The sequence below is a fragment of the Mustelus asterias genome, chromosome 11 (genome assembly GCF_964213995.1).
Source record: "Mustelus asterias chromosome 11, sMusAst1.hap1.1, whole genome shotgun sequence".
NCBI classification, from domain to species: Eukaryota; Metazoa; Chordata; class Chondrichthyes; order Carcharhiniformes; family Triakidae; genus Mustelus; species Mustelus asterias.
Window position 1 is genome coordinate 60947085 of NC_135811.1, and position 19485 is coordinate 60966569.

Here is a 19485-nt window from a genome sequence, read left to right on the forward strand (position 1 = left end):
GATTTCTAAGCATCATCCTCCTCTCTTTCTCTTTCATTCCCCAGTACCCAACTGTGGGAGCTGCCTGCCATCCATCACCACTTTGCAGGCAGAGCTTCTGGGGCACATAGTGAATGGCACTGCTCAGGGAATTTTTAAAAATGAAGACAGAGGATCACTATTGATCAGACTTGGGGCCTACCTTATAGACATGAAGATCACTCCCCTCAACCAATTCATGCTAGCCTCGAGATGCTAATGACTTTCTACTGCTTCCACCTCTCAGCAGCTAGCAGCTCTTATCTGTTTCACATTAAATTATGTTGTTTCTATGGAATAAGTAAACCTGTTATTAGAAAATGTATGGCAGTTTATTAAAAGCAGACATGTTAACCTTTCTCCATGTTGCACAGGACTCTCTTCCTCTGAATCTGAGCAAGACTCTGTAAAAGAAGACATGACTCAGTAAGTACAATGAAGACCAGTCACACACTGCAGTATCTGACACAATTTGTTGATTGTCAGAAGACTGGAAGTACTTACAATGTTGGACCTCAAAATGTTCTCTGCAGTGGGGCGACAAGTAAAAAGTTAGGTCAGAGTAAAGGGCCGGAATTTTACCAGCACGCCCGCCTCGATTCCGGGGCGATTGAGGCTCACAGACTGACATTTTCCGTTGGCCTAGGGTGGGATCCGACGAGCCTCGGGTGGGCGAGGTGGTAAAATTCCAGTAAAGATGTTTTTATTCTGTAATCTGTGTGTATTCCATATTTATCCTGTTATACCTACCTCGGGAGTAGTTGATGTTGATCTTATTGGTGTAGTTCCTACCACTGCTGTTTGTTAACTGAGCAAGCATAAACCACATGTAGGATCCCCTATTCTCTTCATTGAACCAGGAAGCCCCGTCTTATGTTGACGATACCCTCCATTATGTCATGTGGCACTACCACTGTGCTAAATAGGATAGACTTCGAACAGACCTAGCAACTCAAGACTGGGCATCCATGAGGCATTGTAAGCCATTGGCAGCAGCAGAATTGTATTCAATCACAATCTGTAACCTCATGGCCCGACATAACTCCCATTCTACCTTTACCACCAAGCCAAGGGATCAACCCTGGTTCAATGAAGAGTGTAGGAGGGCATGCCAGGAGCAGCACCAGGCATATCTAAAAATGAGGTGTCACTGGTGAAGCTACAACACAGAACTACTTGAGTGCCAAACAGCGGAAGCAGCATCCGATAGGTTGAACTAAGCAATCCCAGTTATTTATATGTGGTGGGTGAAATCCTTGTGTATTTTATTTTGAAGTGAATAATTTTTAATGTTCAGATTATAGAAGATTGAAAATATTTGAAGGCCAAAAGGTGATCAGGTATTGGGTCTAACCGATATTGTGTTTTATATATAGGGTTCAGGATAAGATTCACATTGATGTTGCTGCTCCATCCCCTCCCTCCAATCCTACAACTGTTCATTCAGAGTTTCACTCCACAGTTGATTCATCTCCAGTGCGACCAGTACATCAGGTATTATTGATTCAAAGTTCTGTGTTCTTTTCAGTATTTACCTAGAGTTATAGAGATTAAAGCACAGAATAAGGCCATTTGGGTCATCACATCTGTCCCAAAGGAGAAAAAAACAGTAAAAGGGGGACAATAGAATACTGGTCCAAACTGTTTTTCCCTTCTGGGGTGCCAACTGAAGCTGTGTAACTATGACAATGTTTCACTTTCAATGTTCTCATTCTGAAATACATGTCGAATTCTTTTGAAAATTCGGGTGGAAATGTTCCCAGTCGAGGGGTGGGTGTGACAGTGGTTTGAGTGCATGTGGAGAGTCAATTCCCCAAAACTGAGGTCAGGTTAGGATCCTTACCTCATCCCGTCACCTTTCAGGTTTCTGAAAGGCAGGATTCAAGCCCTTGAGAAGCTCAGGCTCCCATGGCAGATTGCTGCTGACATATGTAGCCTTCTGAAACAAGACCTCCTTCGCAGAGGAGCAGATGGGCGCCCACTGCCAATGGTCAATAAGATGCTTGTGACTGTAGGGCCATCCCTAGCCAACCACACCCATCCTGCACACTGGGCATCTGCTGCTGCCAGCTTTGCACTCTCTCCTCCTGCAAGGAGGGAAAACAGAGAGCTGTTCTGTTTGTTGGTTTGTGTGGGGAGGAGGAAAGGACAACATTTGTGGAGGGTGATGGTGAGACATGGCTGTGAGAGGGCATAGCATGAGGGTGAGTGTTAGTGTTGGTTGCTTAGATGGGGATGTGAGGTGCCTGTGAAGTAAATCATAGAAATCATAGAAACCCTACAGTGCAGAAGGAGGCCATTCGGCCCATCGAGTCTGCACCGACCACAATCCCACCCAGGCCCTACCCCCACATGTTTACCCACTAATCCCTCTAACCTACGCATCCCAGGACTCTAAGGGGCAATTTTTAACCTGGCCAATCAACCTAACCCGCACATCTTTGGACTGTGGGAGGAAACCGGAGCACCCCCACGCAGACACGAGGAGAACGTGCAAACTCCACACAGACAGTGACCCGAGCCGGGAATCGAACCTGGGACCCTGGAGCTGTGAAGCAGCAATGCTAACCACTGTGCTACCGTGCCGCCCAAAGTAAAGGAGTGAAGCTACAAGGTGACCAGTCATGAAGCATGCTGTGCACTGGGTCAAGGTTTGAAAAGACAGAGAATGGGGCTTGGCACCTGGAAGTGTTATCCCCTTTCTTGCCTTCCTGACATTCTGTATCGTCTGGATACATCACACCCAGTTTGGAAGCTCCCGCTGCTCACGTCCTTGGGCGTTTCCACCGACACCTACTTGATTTGAGAGGTTGTCTTATTCCTCCCCTCCTTGGGAAATCTCATCTCACTGCCATCCCTCAGATCACAAAGCAGGACCTCCAGATAATAAAGAGAGAACTAGTGAGTAGCTTTCTCTGGTCTCCTTGTCATTTCTGTCGTCTCTGCAGCCTCAAAATTCCGAATCCTGGTGATCCCTTGTAAGCCATGCCATGTTTCCTTCAGTTAGAAATCCTTCCTTTGACAGAATAGACACTCCATTCCAATCCCACCCCCACCCTCATTCTCCCTAATTGTTTGAGCAACTTGGAAGATACACGTGGATGTCATGGTTGAGCCATAGTTAATCTCGTCTATTAGTAAATCAAGCATCGGACTTGAAAATGGTCCCACTGTTCTGGCAGCGACTAAGTCCAGAAACCTTTCCATTCATGTTTTTAATTTTACATTATATTTGTTATAAATACAGGTTTGAGAATTATTGACTGTTTGAATTTTGGTAATTTAACAATTGCTGACTTCAATTAATTGTAATCCTTTCTGAATTAAAATGAACTTATATTACTGGGTTTTGCAATGGGCTTGTTATCTAACTTGCTGGTACCAACCATTTAGCTCACAGCCTCACCCATAGGAATGAAGCATAAAGTTTTGTCTTAAAGAGCCAATTCCCCAATGGTATAGTGACATATTATGGCAGGTGTAGAGGGCGTTTTCCCCCAGGTTTGTGATTAACAAGTTCACAATGTTTCTTTCTGACTACTGAGTTAATTTATTGAGTAAATGGGATGTTTCCTGTTCCTGTAGTGTTAGCAATGACATCTTCTGAAACGAAACAAAAATTTGTGTTAAATAAAACAGAAATTGTTGCAAGCAGATACAAGGTCTGTCAGCATCTGTAAAAAGTGAGGACATCTTGATGTTTCACAATTCCAGAGGGTCCACCAATTGAGCCAACACCTTTGAGGGGAGCCACATTCAGCAGAGCTGTGAATCAGAGGAATGGGACTGCAACCTTATAGCTCACTTTTTTCACAGGCTCCCCTTGAGAGTTGGGGGCCATGGGATTTGTCAGTTTGCCCTTACACCTGAAATGATAACCTACCTGTTCTCTTCTCAGGTGCAGTTTTATCTGCCATGCTTCTCCAGGATGTACTTTATTTTTGTTCTGACCCCTACCAATGCTTTTTGTCTGAAATTGGGTAAAACTGTTTATTATTCCACCAGATACAAAGCCCCACAAACCTGCTGCAGGGATTGGATGGTCTACCCCTCATGGCTGCTCCGGTTTTTACAAAGGTATTGGAACTTGAAATAAATGATTTGTTTGATTGATAAACTGATCTATCAGCCCCGCGAGAGGCTTCCAATGGGTCGGGCTGTGGAAGCCAAGTGGCAACTTTTGCAACATCCAATTATTTTAGGACACTGGCCCGCTGCCAGCCTGAGCTTACGTATAGCCTCAGGAATTTTGTTAACTGGTCCTACACCAGATTGCAAGGATGGCTGTTCATGCCATGCAGGATTCTCTGTTCCCACTGCAGTGAATGGAGATTTGGCTCAACACCAAACTCACCGTCCTCGCTGGCAGCGGGTGCCAGGGCATGAACGGCCGGAGAATTCAGGTGCAGATATTTTTTGCCAGCTCACCCCCTCATACTGCGTGGCACTACTGCTAAATGGATAGATTCAAAACAGATCAGGCAGCTTAAAATTGGGTATCGATGTGGCACTGTGGGCCATCAGCAGCAGCAGAATTGTATACAAGCACAACCTTGGCCCGGCGTACCCCCCAACTCTACCATTACCACCAAGCCAGGGGGTCAACCCTGGTTCAGGACACCATGCCAGGAGCAGCACCAGACATAAGAAGTGTCAACTTGGTGAAGCTACGGTATTACATGCACGCTAAACTGCAGAAGCAGCATGCAATCCCACAATTAATAGATCCGATCCAATCTGTGCTGCCCTGGCACAGCAGTGAATGGTGGTGGACAATTGAACAACTGACTGGAGGAGGAAGCTTGACAAATATTCCCATCAGTGATGGGGAGGCCAGTACAAAGGACAAGGCTGAGGCATTTGCAACCACTTTCATAGATATAGATTCACAGACATTTGCAGCACAGGAAGAGGCCATTCTGCCCATCATGTCCACACCAGTCAACAAAGATCTGACTACACTAATCCTATTTTCTGTTGTTTGGCCCATAGCCCTAGAGGTTATGGCATGCAATAATACTACTTAAATGTTATGAGAGCTTCTAACTCAACCATCCTTTCAGGCAGTGAGTTCCAGTCTCCCACCACCCTCTGAGTGAAAAGACTTCTCCTCAACTCCTCTCTTACCTTTCTACTTCTTGTCTTAAATCTCTGCCCCTGCTTATTGACCCCTCTACCAATGGAAAATGTGCCTCACTATCCACCCAGCTATGACCCTCATAATCTTATCCACCTCTACCAGGTCCCCTCTCAACCTTCGCTGCCCCAGTGAAACCAGCCCCAGCCGATCCAATCTCTCCTCAGAGCTCAGACCCTGCAGCCCAGGCAGAATCCTGGTAAACCTCCTCTGCATCCTCTGCAGTGCAATCACATCCTTCCTAAAGTGTGGTGACCAGAACTGCACACAATACTCCAGTTGAGGCCGAATGAGTACTTTATACAGTTCCAGCATGACCTCCCTGCTTTTCTATTCTATGCCCCGGCTAATAAAGGCAAGTATCCCATCTGCCTCCTTAACCACTTTATCCATCTGTCCTGCCGCCTTCAGGAATCTGTGGACATATGCCCCAAGGTCCCTCTGATCTGATCGTCAGTACTTTCCAGGGTCCTACCATTCATAGTGTAATCCTTTGTCTTGTCAGCCCTCCCCAAATGCATCACCTCACACTTTCCTGGTTAAATTCAATTTGCCACTGCTCTGCCCACCTAACCAGTCCATTGATATAATCCTGCAATCCACGGCTGTCCTCCTCGCTATTTACCATCCCACCAATTTTACCATCCTACCGATATTTAAGTCAAAATCATGAATGTACACCACAAATAACAAGGGCTCCAGCACCAAGCCCTGCGGAACCTCATTGGAAACAGATTTCCAGTCACACAAACATCCCTCTATCATCACCATCTCCTTCCTATCTCTCAGCCAATGTTGGATCCAATGTGCCACTTTGCCTTGGATCCCATGGGACCTTACTTTCTTGATAATCTTCTATGAGGGATCTTACCAAAAGCCTTTCTAAAGTCCATATAGACCACATCAAATGCATTACCCTCATCAACACTTCCTTAACAAATTATTGAACGAGAAGTTGCCGAGTGGATTATCCATCTTGGCCTGTTCCTGAGGCCCCCAACATCACAAATGTCAGTCTTCAGCCAATCCGATTCATTCCACATGATATGGGCCCTGACAACATCCTGGCTACAGTCTGAAGGCTGGTCTGCCAGCTGTTCCAGTACAGCTGTAACACTGGCATCTACCCGGCAATGTGGAAAATTGCTCAGGTATGTCTGTACACAAGAAGCAGGACAAGTGGAACAGGCCAGGAGACTCGCAACAGGTTTGATATCCGGCAAGAATCCCATTATGGCCCTCACACCCGATACAATGGACCATCAGGAATCCCGCCCGCAGCTAGTGGCCCTGGAGAATCTTGCCCTTTAACTTCTGGGAGTTCTCGGACCTTTCATTTGCCCCCCCGCTCCCCCCTGCAGTGTCTTGCTCATTGAATCACCTGCTCTGTAATGGCGCTCCTGGTCAGGTCACCTTACCTGTGGATTTGCACTGTTTGGCTGGGGGTAGGGTCCTTTAAGATCTTTTTTTCTGAGTATGTAGGTAAGACCTTTCCCAAGATAAAGAAACAAAAGAAGACAAAACACGCATATGCTGGTCTGTTCCCAGCCGACACATGCACAAAAGACCTCAGAGAGGGCGGCACGGTGGCACAGTGGTTAGCAATGCTGCCTCACAGTGCCGAGGATTCAGGTTTGATTCCAGCCATGGGTGACTGTGTGGATTTTGCACGTTCTCCCCATGTCTGCATGGGTGTCTTCCGGGTACTCTAGTTTCCTTCCACAGTCAAATATATGCAGGTTGGGTGGATTGGCTATGCTAAACTGCCCCTTAGTATCAAAAGATAAGTTGGGGGAATTAATGTGGTAAATACGTGGGGTTACTGGCATAGCAGTGTTCTAGTATGTTCTGATAGCACTACACCACTGGTAACATCGTCATCTGAAATTCCTCTCCAAGCCACACACCATCCTGACTTGGAACTACATCGTCTAACCATCGCTGTTGCTGGGCCAAATTCCTGCAACTTCCTTCTTAACAGCATTTATCTCTCGCGCCTAAACTAGATGGACTGTTCAAGAAAGCGGCTCAAGGCCACCTTCTCAAGATAATTTAGGGATGGAAAACAAATGCTGGCTTTGTCAGCGACTCTGACATCAGGTGAAACTATTAAAAAATCCTCCCTATGCAAATCCTTGGGCCTGTCCAGCCAAAATTAGATACTTGAAGATAAGCTTTTATTGGAAAAAACAATGATGAATTTGTGCTTTTAGTTAAAAACCATTATTGCTATTAGTGCTATTAGTGTATTTTTCTCTATTTGTTTTTGCTATGGAGGTCACCCTTCATGTTAAGATTTTTTATCCCAGTTTTTTTGCTTGCTATTGCAATAAGTTGCAGCAAATGAAAAGATTGGAAGTTCCTTTAGTAAGATTTTTTGTGTCTTTACACCCTTAAGGCAGAAACAGACTTAGCGACAAAGCTTTGTTGTGAATTGGCTTTGAGAGAAAGTCAGGCCAAGTTTATTAAGTTCTCAGATAAGTTGCATCAACAAACTTTGGCAGTGATTTACAGTTTAACGCAGAATTTACTCTCATGTCAAGATCCAGACGATAGGACACACAAAACAGTTTTTCTAAACCTTTTGGACTTTTGCCCTTTGAGCCTTTCTTCTTCCCTCTTTTTCTCCTCCTCCCTCTTTCTCTCTTCCACCCTCTTTCTCTCTTCCACCCTCTTTCTCTCTTCCTCCCTCTTTCTCTCTTCCACCCTCTTTCTCTCTTCCTCCCTCTTTCTCTCTTCCTCCCTCTTTCTCTCTTCCACCCTCTTTCTCTCTTCCACCCTCTTTCTCTCTTCCTCCCTCTTTCTCTCTTCCTCCCTCTTTCTCTCTTCCTCCCTCTTTCTCTCTTCCTCCCACCCCTTTCTCTCCTCTCACTCTTTCTCTCCTCCTCCCTCTCTTTCCTCTGCCCGCTTTCTCTCCTCCTCTTCCCTCTTTCCTCCTCCTCCCTCTTTCTCTCCTCCTCTTCCCTCTTTCCTCCTCCTCCCTCTTTCTCTCCTCCTCTTCCCTCTTTCCTCCTCCTCCCTCTTTCTCTCCTCCTCTTCCCTCTTTCCTCCTCCTCCCTCTTTCTCTCCTCCTCCCTCTTTCCTCCTCCTCCCTCTTTCTCTCCTCCTCCCTCTTTCTCTCCTCTTCCTCTCTCTCTCTCTTCTCCTCCTCCCTCTTTCTCTCCTCCTCCCTCTTTCTCTCCTCTTCCTCTCTCTCTCTCTTCTCCTCCTCCCTCTTTCTCTCCTCCTCCCTCTTTCTCTCCTCTTCCTCTCTCTCTCTCTTCTCCTCCTCCCTCTTTCTCTCCTCCTCCCTCTTTCTCTCCTCTTCCTCTCTCTCTCTCTTCTCCTCCTCCCTCTTTCTCTCCTCCTCCCTCTTTCTCTGGCTATCTCCTTTGCCCCTTGTCTTGCTCTTGTGTCTGGATTGAATTTCTCTCCAACATGTGAAAATCAAAGTGAGGATTTCTTTTATTCTGGCTGTTATCCAATTAACCCCTCCCGCACCCCAATCACCTTCAGTCCCTTGAGTGAGAGGACCCTTCCCTTGACCAGCCAGATTGTGGCTGTTGATCCTCTTACTGAGGTTTGGAAATTGAAAGAAAGCCTAATTTTATGTGCTGTGATTTTTACATCCACCTCATTAATTTCTTCTAACTGGCGGCACGGTGGTTAGCACTGCTGCCTCACAGCGCCAGGGACCCAGCTTGGGTCACTGTGTGGAGTTTGCACATTCTCCCCGTGTCTGCGTGGGTTTCCTCCGGGTACTCCGGTTTCCTCCCACAGTCTGAAAGATGTGCTGGTTAGGTGGATTGCCTATGCTAAATTGCCCTTGGTGTCAGGGGGACTAGCTAGGGTAAATGTGTGGGGTTATGGGGATAGGGCCTGGATGGGATTGTGGTTGGTGTGGACTCGATGGGCTGAATGGCCTCCTTCTGCACTGTATGATTCTATTAGGTGATCTATTAGATTCTATGATTCTATTAGATTCTATAGAATCTATTAGATTCTATGATTCTATGTGGTTAAATTAAACAAACATGGTGGTTTATTTTGTGTGTGATATATGAATACAATTTTCAAACAATTGCAATCTATTTAATATCATTTCCAAAATGGGACATATGATCAAGAGGAAGCTGTCATCCAATTAGATGGTTGCTCTCCACCTCATTTACTCATCTTTGCTCCATAATCCTTGGTCCTTTATCAAACAAAAATCAGATTTTCGCTACCTTTTATATCAAATATTGCTTCTTGATTTCTCTCCTAAATGACCAAGTTCTAATTTTAAGTAATTCATTGCTTTGGATGATCACACCAGAGGAAATAACTTATCTATATCTATCCTCGTGAATCTCTTAATCATTTTAAATACCCAAATCAGATCTCTCCTCAATCTTCTAAACTCAAGAGAAAACCAGCAACATTTATGTAACCTGTTTCATAATTTTACCCTTTAAGCTCTATATTGTTTTGGTGGATCTCTTCTGTATTCCCTCCAAGCTGAATATATTTTTACTGAGGTACTGTTTTAGAGAACTGAGTACAGTCCTCCAGGTGGAGGTATATCTGACCAAGACTGTCTGACTGAGGCTCCTCACTCCTGTCTTTTGGTCCCTTCAAGATAGTCAATATACTATTAATCAGTGTGTGTGGTAATTACCTTGTTAAGGGAATTGCTAGTGAAATATATGACATTGATTGTCCTATAAGTAGACACAACACTTTGAGTGGAGAGCTTCTTGTAGGTTAGTAGCACTGAGGAAGTGTCTTACAATAAACCAGCTTGAACCTAAAGACCGGTCTGGATTGATTCTTACACCACAATTGCTTGTTGTTAGTAACAGATAGAAGCCAAGCTTCCATTAGCATTTTGATTACTTTTACCTAAAACAATTTTGCTCATCCACAGATTCCAATCTCTCACCATTAAGAAAATATTTGGATTTTGCTCTCACAAATCCAACAACTGTCAGGTTTATTATTTTTCACAAAAGATCATATTGGGAGAAAAGATTTTGGAATTGAGTTGTGTTGATATATTGTTTTAAAACCCCAAATTCACGCAGATTAAAATAAAGCCCCTCAAACCAAAGGAATTGAAGATATTAAATCCACACGGGCTATTTTTATGCTTCATCACAACTCAGTACATCCAAAACAGATCCGAGGAGAACCATTTATCTCTTTAAAACTTATTTATTGACCAGGATGAGATCGATTCATTTTGTGGAAGTCTCTAGCATTTACACCCCAAGGTCACTGATGTTATTAACATATTTTCTGTTGAACTGATTTCTAAAGAGCAAGGTAATCCATCACCCCTGACTAGGAACACAGGGAAAGGAACCAAAGAACATGGGATTTTGAACGGAGGTGCATGAAACACTGGGGCTGGGGGTGGGGAAATCATTTTAAACCCAGCCCCCTCTCCACAATATGGATGGATTTAGGTCAGGAGATATGAAGGCTTTTAAAATCTTAGATCCAACCCTAATTCAACTCCAATTCTTCCACTTAACGGTTTAATGGGCGTAGGATAGGAAGCCAATCCACTCACAGAATGGGTTAGTCATTTAATGCAAGAAATAAGAGTAGGAGTAGACTATTCGGCCCATCGAGCCTGTTCCACCATTGAATACGATCATGGCTGATCTTGAGCTTTGATTTCATTTTCCCATCCACTTCCCATAATCTCTTAATTCCCAGAGAGACTGAAAATCTATCTAACCTAACATTAAATATATTCACTGATGGAGCATCCATAACCCTCTGGCATTTGATTTGATTTGATTTATTATTGTCACATATATTAGTACACAGTGAAAAGTATTGTTTCTTACGTGCTATACAGACAAAGCATACTGTTCATAGAGAAGGAAACAAGAGAGTGCAGAATGTAGTGTTACAGTCATAGCTAGGGTGTAGAGAAAGATCAACTTAATGCGAGGTAGATCCATTCAAAAGTCTGTTGGCAGCAGGGAAGAAGCTGTTCTTGAGTCAATTGGTATGTGACCTCAGACTTTTGTATCTTTTTCCCAACGGAAGAAGTTGGAAGAGAGAATGTCTGAGGTGAGTAGGGTCCTAAATTATGCTGACTGCTTTGCTGAGGCAGCGGGAAGTGTAGACAGAGTCAATGGATGGGAGGCTGGTTTGCGTGATGGATTGGGCTACATTCACAACCTTTTGTAGTTTCTTGCGGTCTTGGGCAGATCAGGAGCCATACCAAGCTGTGATACAACCAGAAAGAATGCTTTCTATGGTGCATTTGTAAAAGTTGATGAGAGTCATAGCTGACATGCCAAATTTCCTTAGTTTTCTGAGAAAGTAGAGGCGTTGGTGGGGTTTCTTAACTATAGTATCAGCATGGGGGGACCAGGACAGGTTGTACACAGTGAAAAGTATTGTTTCCTGCGCGCTATACAGACTGCTATGAGAGCATCAGGTTAAAAACCTGATGCTCTCGACCCTTTCTACTTCATCCCAATTGATGTAGACAGGGGCACGTTCTCCTTTACACTTCCTGAAATCGATGACAATCTCCTTTGTTTTGTTAATATTGAGGGAGAGATTATTGTCGCCACGCCAGTTCACCAGATCCTCTATCTCATTCCTGTATTGAGTTGGAGGGGAATTTGGCCACACAGTCATAGGTTTATAAGGAGTATAGTAGGGGGCTGAGAACACAGCCTTGTGGGGCACTGGTACTGAGGATGATTGTGGAGGAGGTGTTGTTGCCTATCCTTACTGATTGTGGTCTGTGGGTTAGGAAGTTCAGGATCTAGTCGCAGAGTGAGGAGCCGAGGCCAGGCCACGGAGTTTGGAGATGAGTTTTGTAGAAATAATGGTGTTGAAGGCTGAGCTGTAGTCAATAAATAGGAGTCTGACATAGGTGTCCTTGTTATCGAGGTGTTCCAGGGCTGACTGCAGGGCCAGGGAGATGGCGTCTGTTGTGGACCTGTTGTGGTGGTAGGCGAACTGTAGTGGATCCAGGCAGTCCGGGAGGCTGGAATTGTTTTGTGACATGAATAGCCTTTCGAAGCATTTCATAATGATGGATGTCAGAGTTCTGGGGTAGAGAATTCCAAAGATTCACAACCTTTTGAGTGAAGAAATTTCTCCTCATTTCAGTCCAAAATGATCAACCCTTATCCTGAGACTGCACCCCTGTGTTAGGTTCCCCATGATGTGGAGATGCCGGCGTTGGACTGGGGTAAACACAGTAACAGATTTAACAACACCAGGTTAAAGTCCAACAGGTTTATTTGGTAGCAAATACCATTAGCTTTCAGAGCCCTGCTCCTTCGTCAGATGGAGTGGAAATCTGCTCCTGTTTGAGAGCAGATTTCCACTCCATCTGACGAAGGAGCAGCGCTCCGAAAGCTAATGGTATTTGCTACCAAATAAACCTGTTGGACTTTAACCTGGTGTTGTTAAATCTGTTACTTAGATTCCCCAACCAGTGGAAACAATCTCTCAGCATTCCCCCTCTCAAACCCCTTTTAGAATTTTGCAGGTTTCAATGAAATCACCTCTCATTTTTCTAACTTCAGAGAATTATAAGCCCAATATACTCAGCCTCCCATCATAGGACAAACCCCTCATCCCAGGGACCAATCTAGTGAACCTCCGCTGTACACCTTCCAATGCAATTATATCCTTTATCAATTGTAGAAACCAAAACTGCACACAATATTTCAGATGTGGTCCCACTAAAACCCTGTACAAATGTAGCAAGATCTGTTCATTCTCATACTCCAATTCCCTTGCAATAAAGGCCAACATGTCATTTGCCTTCCTAAATGTTTGCTGCACCTGCATGCTAACTTACTGTGTTCCTTGTATCAGCACACTCAATTCTCTTTGAACATCAACACTTACAAGTCTCACACCTATTAAAAATATTCTGTTTTTTCGACTCTTACAATCTAAGTGAATAATCTCACACTTCCCTACACTATATTCCATCTGCCATTTTGTTATCTACTCACATTATCTGTCTGTATGTCTTTGTAGCCTCTCTGTGTCCACCTCACAGCTAACCTTCCCATCTAGCTTTGTATCATCAGCAAACGTTGATACACTACACTCTGTCTCTTCCTCTAAGTCATTGATATGGATTGTAAACAGCTGATGCCCCTTATGGCACAGCACTAGTCCCTGCCTGCTAACTTGAAAAATCTCCCCATTATACCTATTCCCAGCTTTCTGTTAACCAACCTTCATCCATGCTAAAATATTACCCCCAATTCCATGGGTGCTTATCTTGACTATTAACCTTTCTGCAGCAGCTTGTCGTATGTCTTTTGGAAATCCGGGTATCTGGTTCCCCTTTATCTACCCTTTAGGGTGGCACAGTGGTTAGTGGTGCTGCCTCACAGCACCAGGGACCCAGGTTCAATTCCAGCCTTGGGTGACTGTGCGGAGTCTGCACATTCTCCCCGTATCTGCGTGGGTTTCCTCCGAGTGCTCCGGTTTCCTCCCAGAGTTCGAAAGACATGCTGATTAGGTGAATTGGCCGTGCTAAATTCTCCCTCAGTGTACCCGAACAGGCGCCGGAGTGTGGCCACTAGGGGTTTTTCACAGTAACTTTATTGCAGTGTTAATGTAAGCCTACTTGTGACACTAATAAATAAACTTAAACTTCACTCATAACATTCGCAAAAAACTCTAAGAAATTTGTGAAACAGGATTTCTGTTTTGTAAAACTGTTGTTTTTTTTAAATTATACTACACTTTTGTAGGTGCATTGATATGACTTCCTTAATAATAGATTCCAACAATTTTCCAACAACGGATGTTCGGCTAACTGGCCATTTTCTCTTTCCCTTCTTTCTTGAGTAGCAATGTAACATTTGCAAACTTGCAATCTAATTGGACCGTTCCTGAATCTAAGGGATTTTATAAAGTAGTAGCCAACACATCCACTATCTCTGCAGCTACCTCCTTTAGAACCCTAGGGTGTAAAACAGCAGGTCCTGGGGATTGGTCACATTTTAGTTCATTAAGCCTCTCTAATACAGTAAGTTCTCTCTTCACATTGTCTCACTTAACATTGTTTCACTTTAATGCCCTTAATAAGATAGTGTCAGTGTATCCATTTAACATTATCAGTTTCATTTTAATATTGTTTGTCATAAGCTTTCTCTTCTGCAGCCTGCCTATTCAAAACTTTTCCCTCAGCACTCTGCTCCTGCCCTGGCACTTCTTTTCTCTGCTTCCACACTTGTCTTCCGGCATTGCTTCGTGTCCTGGCTCCTGGGCCTTGCCTCCCACCTTCTGTTCTTACCATATGTCCTGAGGTCTGTTCTTCCTCCCCTTGCTGCTCACTCCGCTCCTACCCTCGTTGTTCGCTTCGCCCATGCTGGGCTCTACCTTGTGACAGAATGTGGTCAGTGCAGATAGTTCTGGGACTTTGGCAGCTAACTGCTCCAATCAACTTCTGCCACTAGATGGAGCCTGATCAAGCTAAAAGTATGATGAGTGCATTTTTTAAAAATTGGATACTGCATTTTACAGTATTTCTTTTATATTTAATGATGTACTTTATTTTGCAAGTATACTTCCATGTTCAATATAGTATTTTAACTTGTACAAAGCCTTGTTAGGCTGACAAGTTAGGCGGCACGGTAGCACAGTGGTTAGCACTGCTGCTTCACAGCTCCAGGGACCTGAGTTCGATTCCCGGCTTGGGTCACTGTGTGGAGTTTGCACATTCTCCCTGTGTCTGCGTGGGTTTCTTCCGGGTGCTCCGGTTTCCTCCCACAGTCCAAAGATGTGCAGGTTAGGTTGATTGGCCATGCTAAAATTGCCCCTTAGTGTCCTGAAATGTGTAGGTTAGAGGGATTATTGGGTAAAATATGTAGGGATATGGAGGTAGGGTCTGGGTGGGATGGAGGTAGGGTCTGGGTGGGATTGTGGTTGGTGCAGACTCGATGGGCCGAATGGCCTCTTTCTGTACTGTAGGGTTTCTATGATTTCTATGAAGTGTCCAAAGGAATCTAACTCCGATTTTAATATTAATTCCGAATAGGAACTCATGTTTCACTTGGAGTTGTGATATCCGGAACACAGCTTTAAGTGAGACCTGCTGTACATTGCTCTGATGATATTAGTTTCCTCATTCCCCGTGCTAATTTCTCCTGACTCTGCTTCTAAGAGAACAATGTTTACCTTAGCTACTCTCTTCCTTTTTATAAACTTATAGAAGCTCTTTCAATCTGTTTTTATATTCCTGACTGGTTTCCTTTCCTATTCTATTTTTTTCTCCTTTTCTTGCCATTCTCAACTCGAAAAAGAGGGAGGGAGAAGGAAAAGTTAATCTCTCGCCTTCCCCATGGACTGACATTGTATTGTCAAATAAACCTGCATCCTTCTTGACATCTACTTTGCATTTTCAGTTAAGACGCCTTCTGAATTCAGTGAATGAAACCAATCCAACATTACACATGCAAAAAATTCATTTGTAAATTCTGAAATGTGCTAACAACCTTCCCAGTGTTTGGGATTGGTTTGATGTAACAATTCCACCGGGCCTTTGGGAGTTCAATGGCTAAATTTCAAGCCACACTTTTGTTTCAGCAGCTTTGACCTCTTGCCATCCGGTCAGAAATGAATGCCGGAATTAATTCTTTGCATCATGAAACTGACGTTCTACCAGAAACAAATTGTAACTTGAACAAATATCCCAACCAAGTCAATCCAGTAAAAATCTTAAAATACAAGGACATAGCTATTTATTATTGTATTTATCTCCTTCTCAATTACCTCTAATCTAACTATCCTACTATCATCCATCTATCCTTTCATTCATCCGATCCATATGTTTATTTAAACAGAAATTGGATTTCTTTATCTGTTATCGTCTCTCCCATATATCAGTGTGTTGTGGCAATAAGAGCTGTTTATAGTTACAATAATTCAAAAAGATATCTTACGAACTAAAATACAAAAGGGGCACCTGGGAGACATTTATCCTCTTTTGTAAAGCAGGAATGTAAGTTCCCAGCCAGGCTGATAAATTAACATGTGTGTGATTTGCAGCCACTCCAGGATGTGACAGCTAAAGAAGGACAGCTGGTCGTGTTGGAATGCCGTATTAAAGGAGTGCCTTTCCCCAAAATGGAATGGTACCGAGAGGAAACATTAATAGAAGATTCTCCTGATTTTCGAATCCTACAGAAAAGTAAGTATTGTTTATTATAGTGGTGATTAATTAACACAGTAAATCAACTGTAATTGTCCATCCGGGAATCATGTTGTATTCATTGGAAGGCTCTATAGGGATAAATTTACAAAGAATTTAAGAGTTAGCACAGCTGCCTCACAGCGTCAGGGACCCAGGTTCAATTCCATTCTTGGGTGACTGTGTGGAGTTTGCACATTCTTCTCATGTCTGCGTGGGTTTCCTCTGGGTGCTCCGGTTTCCTCCCACATTCCAAAGAGATGCAGGTTAGGTGGATTGGCCGTGCTAAATTGCTCCTTAATGTCCAAAGTTGTGTAGTTTAGGTGGATTAGCCATTGTAAATGCACCGGGTTACGGAGAGAGGGTAGGGGGTATGGGCCTGGGTAAGGTGCTCTTTCAGTGAGTCGGTGCAGACTCAATGGGCCGCATGGCCGCCTTCTGCACTGGGGAATCTGTGGTTATGGTTATGTTGTTGCAAGTTTATAAGTCCAATTGGTAATGTATTCTAGGTAACAAACCTGGAAAGTTTGGTTGGTTAGTTTTTATTCAGCCACAAGTAATTCTGCACGTTTAATACAGACACAATTGGCTTGGAACAGCTAATTTTAAGTAGAATCAAAATGGAATCATCTACAATAAAATGTATGTAACATCTGACTTTAAGGCTCTTTTTAATATGTAAGGTAGTCTAGAAATTGGATGGGATAAAAATACTTAAAAGGTTGGCAGCATCCTAGATTACTGAGGGAAGTAAGGGTGTAGATATTAAAGACTCTGACCGCAATCTTTCATTCATTCTTAGACTGGTTTATGGGACTGTTTTTTACTTTATTCTTTCAATTGTTGCCCACCCCTAATTGCCCTTGAACTGAGGGACAGTTAAGAGTCAACCACATTGCTGCGGCTCTGGAGTCACATGCAGGCCAGACCAGGTAAGGACGGCAGATTTCCTTCCCTAAAGGGCATTAATGAACCAGATAGGTTTTTACGACAATAGCAATGATTTCATGCTGTGGTGGGATTTGAACCTGGGTCTCCAGAGTATTCCCCAGGGTCTCTAGATTGCTAATCCAGTGACAAAACCACTACACCACCACCTCCGCATGCCAAAGGATAGCAGGATTGTAAATATACACTCAATAAAGGAGAGAGGGATAAATCTGGCATCAGTGGCCATTCAACCTAATGTCGGCTGTGGGGGAGCTTTTAGAGGCAATGATTCAAGACCAAATTAATTATGACTTGGAAAGAAATGGGCAAATAAATGACGACCAGCACACATTAATTAAAGACAAATCTTCTGACGAGAAAAGTTAAGACAACAACACAGTGTAACGATGTGGGTAAAAACGAGCAGAGTGGAACAGGAAAGGACAGAAAGTTTAACAGTAATTTTGCATATGCAAGTAAAGGCCATTCTGGGAGTAGTAGTAACAAATGAAATTAAAGGTTCTTTATCTGAATGTGTGAAACATTTGCAATAAAATAGGTGAACCCCAGTAGTACAAATAGAGATAAATGGTTTTAATCTAATTGTCATTGCAGAGACTGCTTACATGGTGACTAAGGTGAGGAAATATATAATCCAGGGTACAATATTTTGAAAAAACAAAGAGAATGGCAAAAGATGAGAGGTAGTAAAGATTGACAAGAGGACATTAGTGAGAAAGGATCTTGGCTCAGAAGATCATGAAGTAGAATGAGTATGGGTTGGAGATTAAGGAATAGCAGAAAACACTGGTGGGAGTAGTTTATAAGCCCTGAACAATAGTTATACTGTTGTTTAAAGTATTAAAAGGGAAATTATTGGAGTTCATAACAAAGACAATATAATAATTATGGGAACTTCGCCATATAGACTGGACCAATCAAATGAAAATTAATTTGTAGAATGTTTTTGTGACCATTTCCTGGAGCAATACTTTGGGTGGGATTTTCCAGCCCAAAGGCAGTGTGTGTTTGGCTGTGAAGGTGGCTTGCCATTGCACACTGGCAGGATCTTCCAGTCCCGCTGTAATGTCTTAACTATGTTAGGGGTTGTGGGTTTTAAACAAAAAGAAAAAGACGTAGTTTGCACACATAGATTCAAACTAACTCATAACAGGTTAATTGAAAGAGATGTTCTCTTCACAGATACAAACTGAAAATAAACATCAGCCTGTGAAAAACCCTAATGACATCACCATCAAATCCTGTGATCAGTTCTTAAAGCAATCATGCAATTACTTAAGTGTATAACACTTACGATGTCTATGGCGTTTTGCGTGGCTTGTCCATCCGGCTGCCAGGGAACCCACCTTGTTTGGCCATTTTCAGCAGGACCAAAAGATCCCACTGGTGGCAAGGGCCAGAAAATCCCACCCCTTGTGGAACCAACAGGGGATAAAGCTATTTTAGACCCTTTAGGGTTAATTAGTAATCTAAGAGTGAAAGATCTGCTGGGAGATAGTGATCATAATACATTTGAATTCCGTGTTAAGTTTGAAAATCACACATTCCAATCACAGAGAAGAATCTTAAACTTAAACAAAGCTAGATAGGGGAGAACAGATGAAGTTGATTGAGTAAATAGACTAAATGGTCTGGTGATAAATGAACAGTGGGAAACAATTTAAACTATTCAACAAAAATACATTCCATTAAAAACCAAAGCTCAGCAAGAAAGATCCATCAGCGGCTTACTCGGGAAGTTAAGGATCGCATTAGATTAAAAGAAGAGGCTTACAATTTTGCAAAGAATAGTAGCAAGCCTGAGGATTGAGACTGTCTTAGAAACCAGCAGAAGGCCACCTGCTTGGTTAGAGGATTGCTTAAAACACAATAAGCAAAGAGTAGGCATAAATGGGGCATTCTCAAGTTGGTAGAGGGATACCACAAGAATCAATGTTGGGACAAAACTAGGTGGAAAGGATAGTTGTGAGGAGGACACAGAGAAGATGCAAAGAATTATAGACAGGTTAAGTGAGTGGGCAACAAGATGACAGATGTCATATAATGTGGGGAGATTATTCATTTTGCTCTTAAGAATGGAAAAGCAGAATATTTTTTAAAAGGCGTGAAACTTGTAGCTATTGATTTTCAGGGACACTTGAATGTGCTGGTACAAGGAACACATAAAGTTAACATGCTGGTGCAGCAAGCAGTTAGGGAGACAAATGGAGTGTTGGCC

At 43.2% G+C, this 19485-nt stretch overlaps 1 protein-coding gene across 11 annotated transcripts in view; it reads left to right on the plus strand.

Annotated features, from left to right (window-relative positions):
• Positions 1–19485, plus strand: part of mypn (myopalladin) — a 268796-nt gene that overhangs the window by 129210 nt on the left and 120101 nt on the right. For all 11 annotated transcript variants that reach the window (XM_078223667.1, XM_078223665.1, XM_078223673.1 and 8 more), the window contains 4 exons: positions 393–444; positions 1395–1512; positions 4024–4095; positions 16175–16316. In XM_078223667.1, the coding sequence (XP_078079793.1) occupies positions 393–444; positions 1395–1512; positions 4024–4095; positions 16175–16316 (384 nt within the window). The remainder of the gene's footprint in view (positions 1–392; positions 445–1394; positions 1513–4023; positions 4096–16174; positions 16317–19485) is intronic.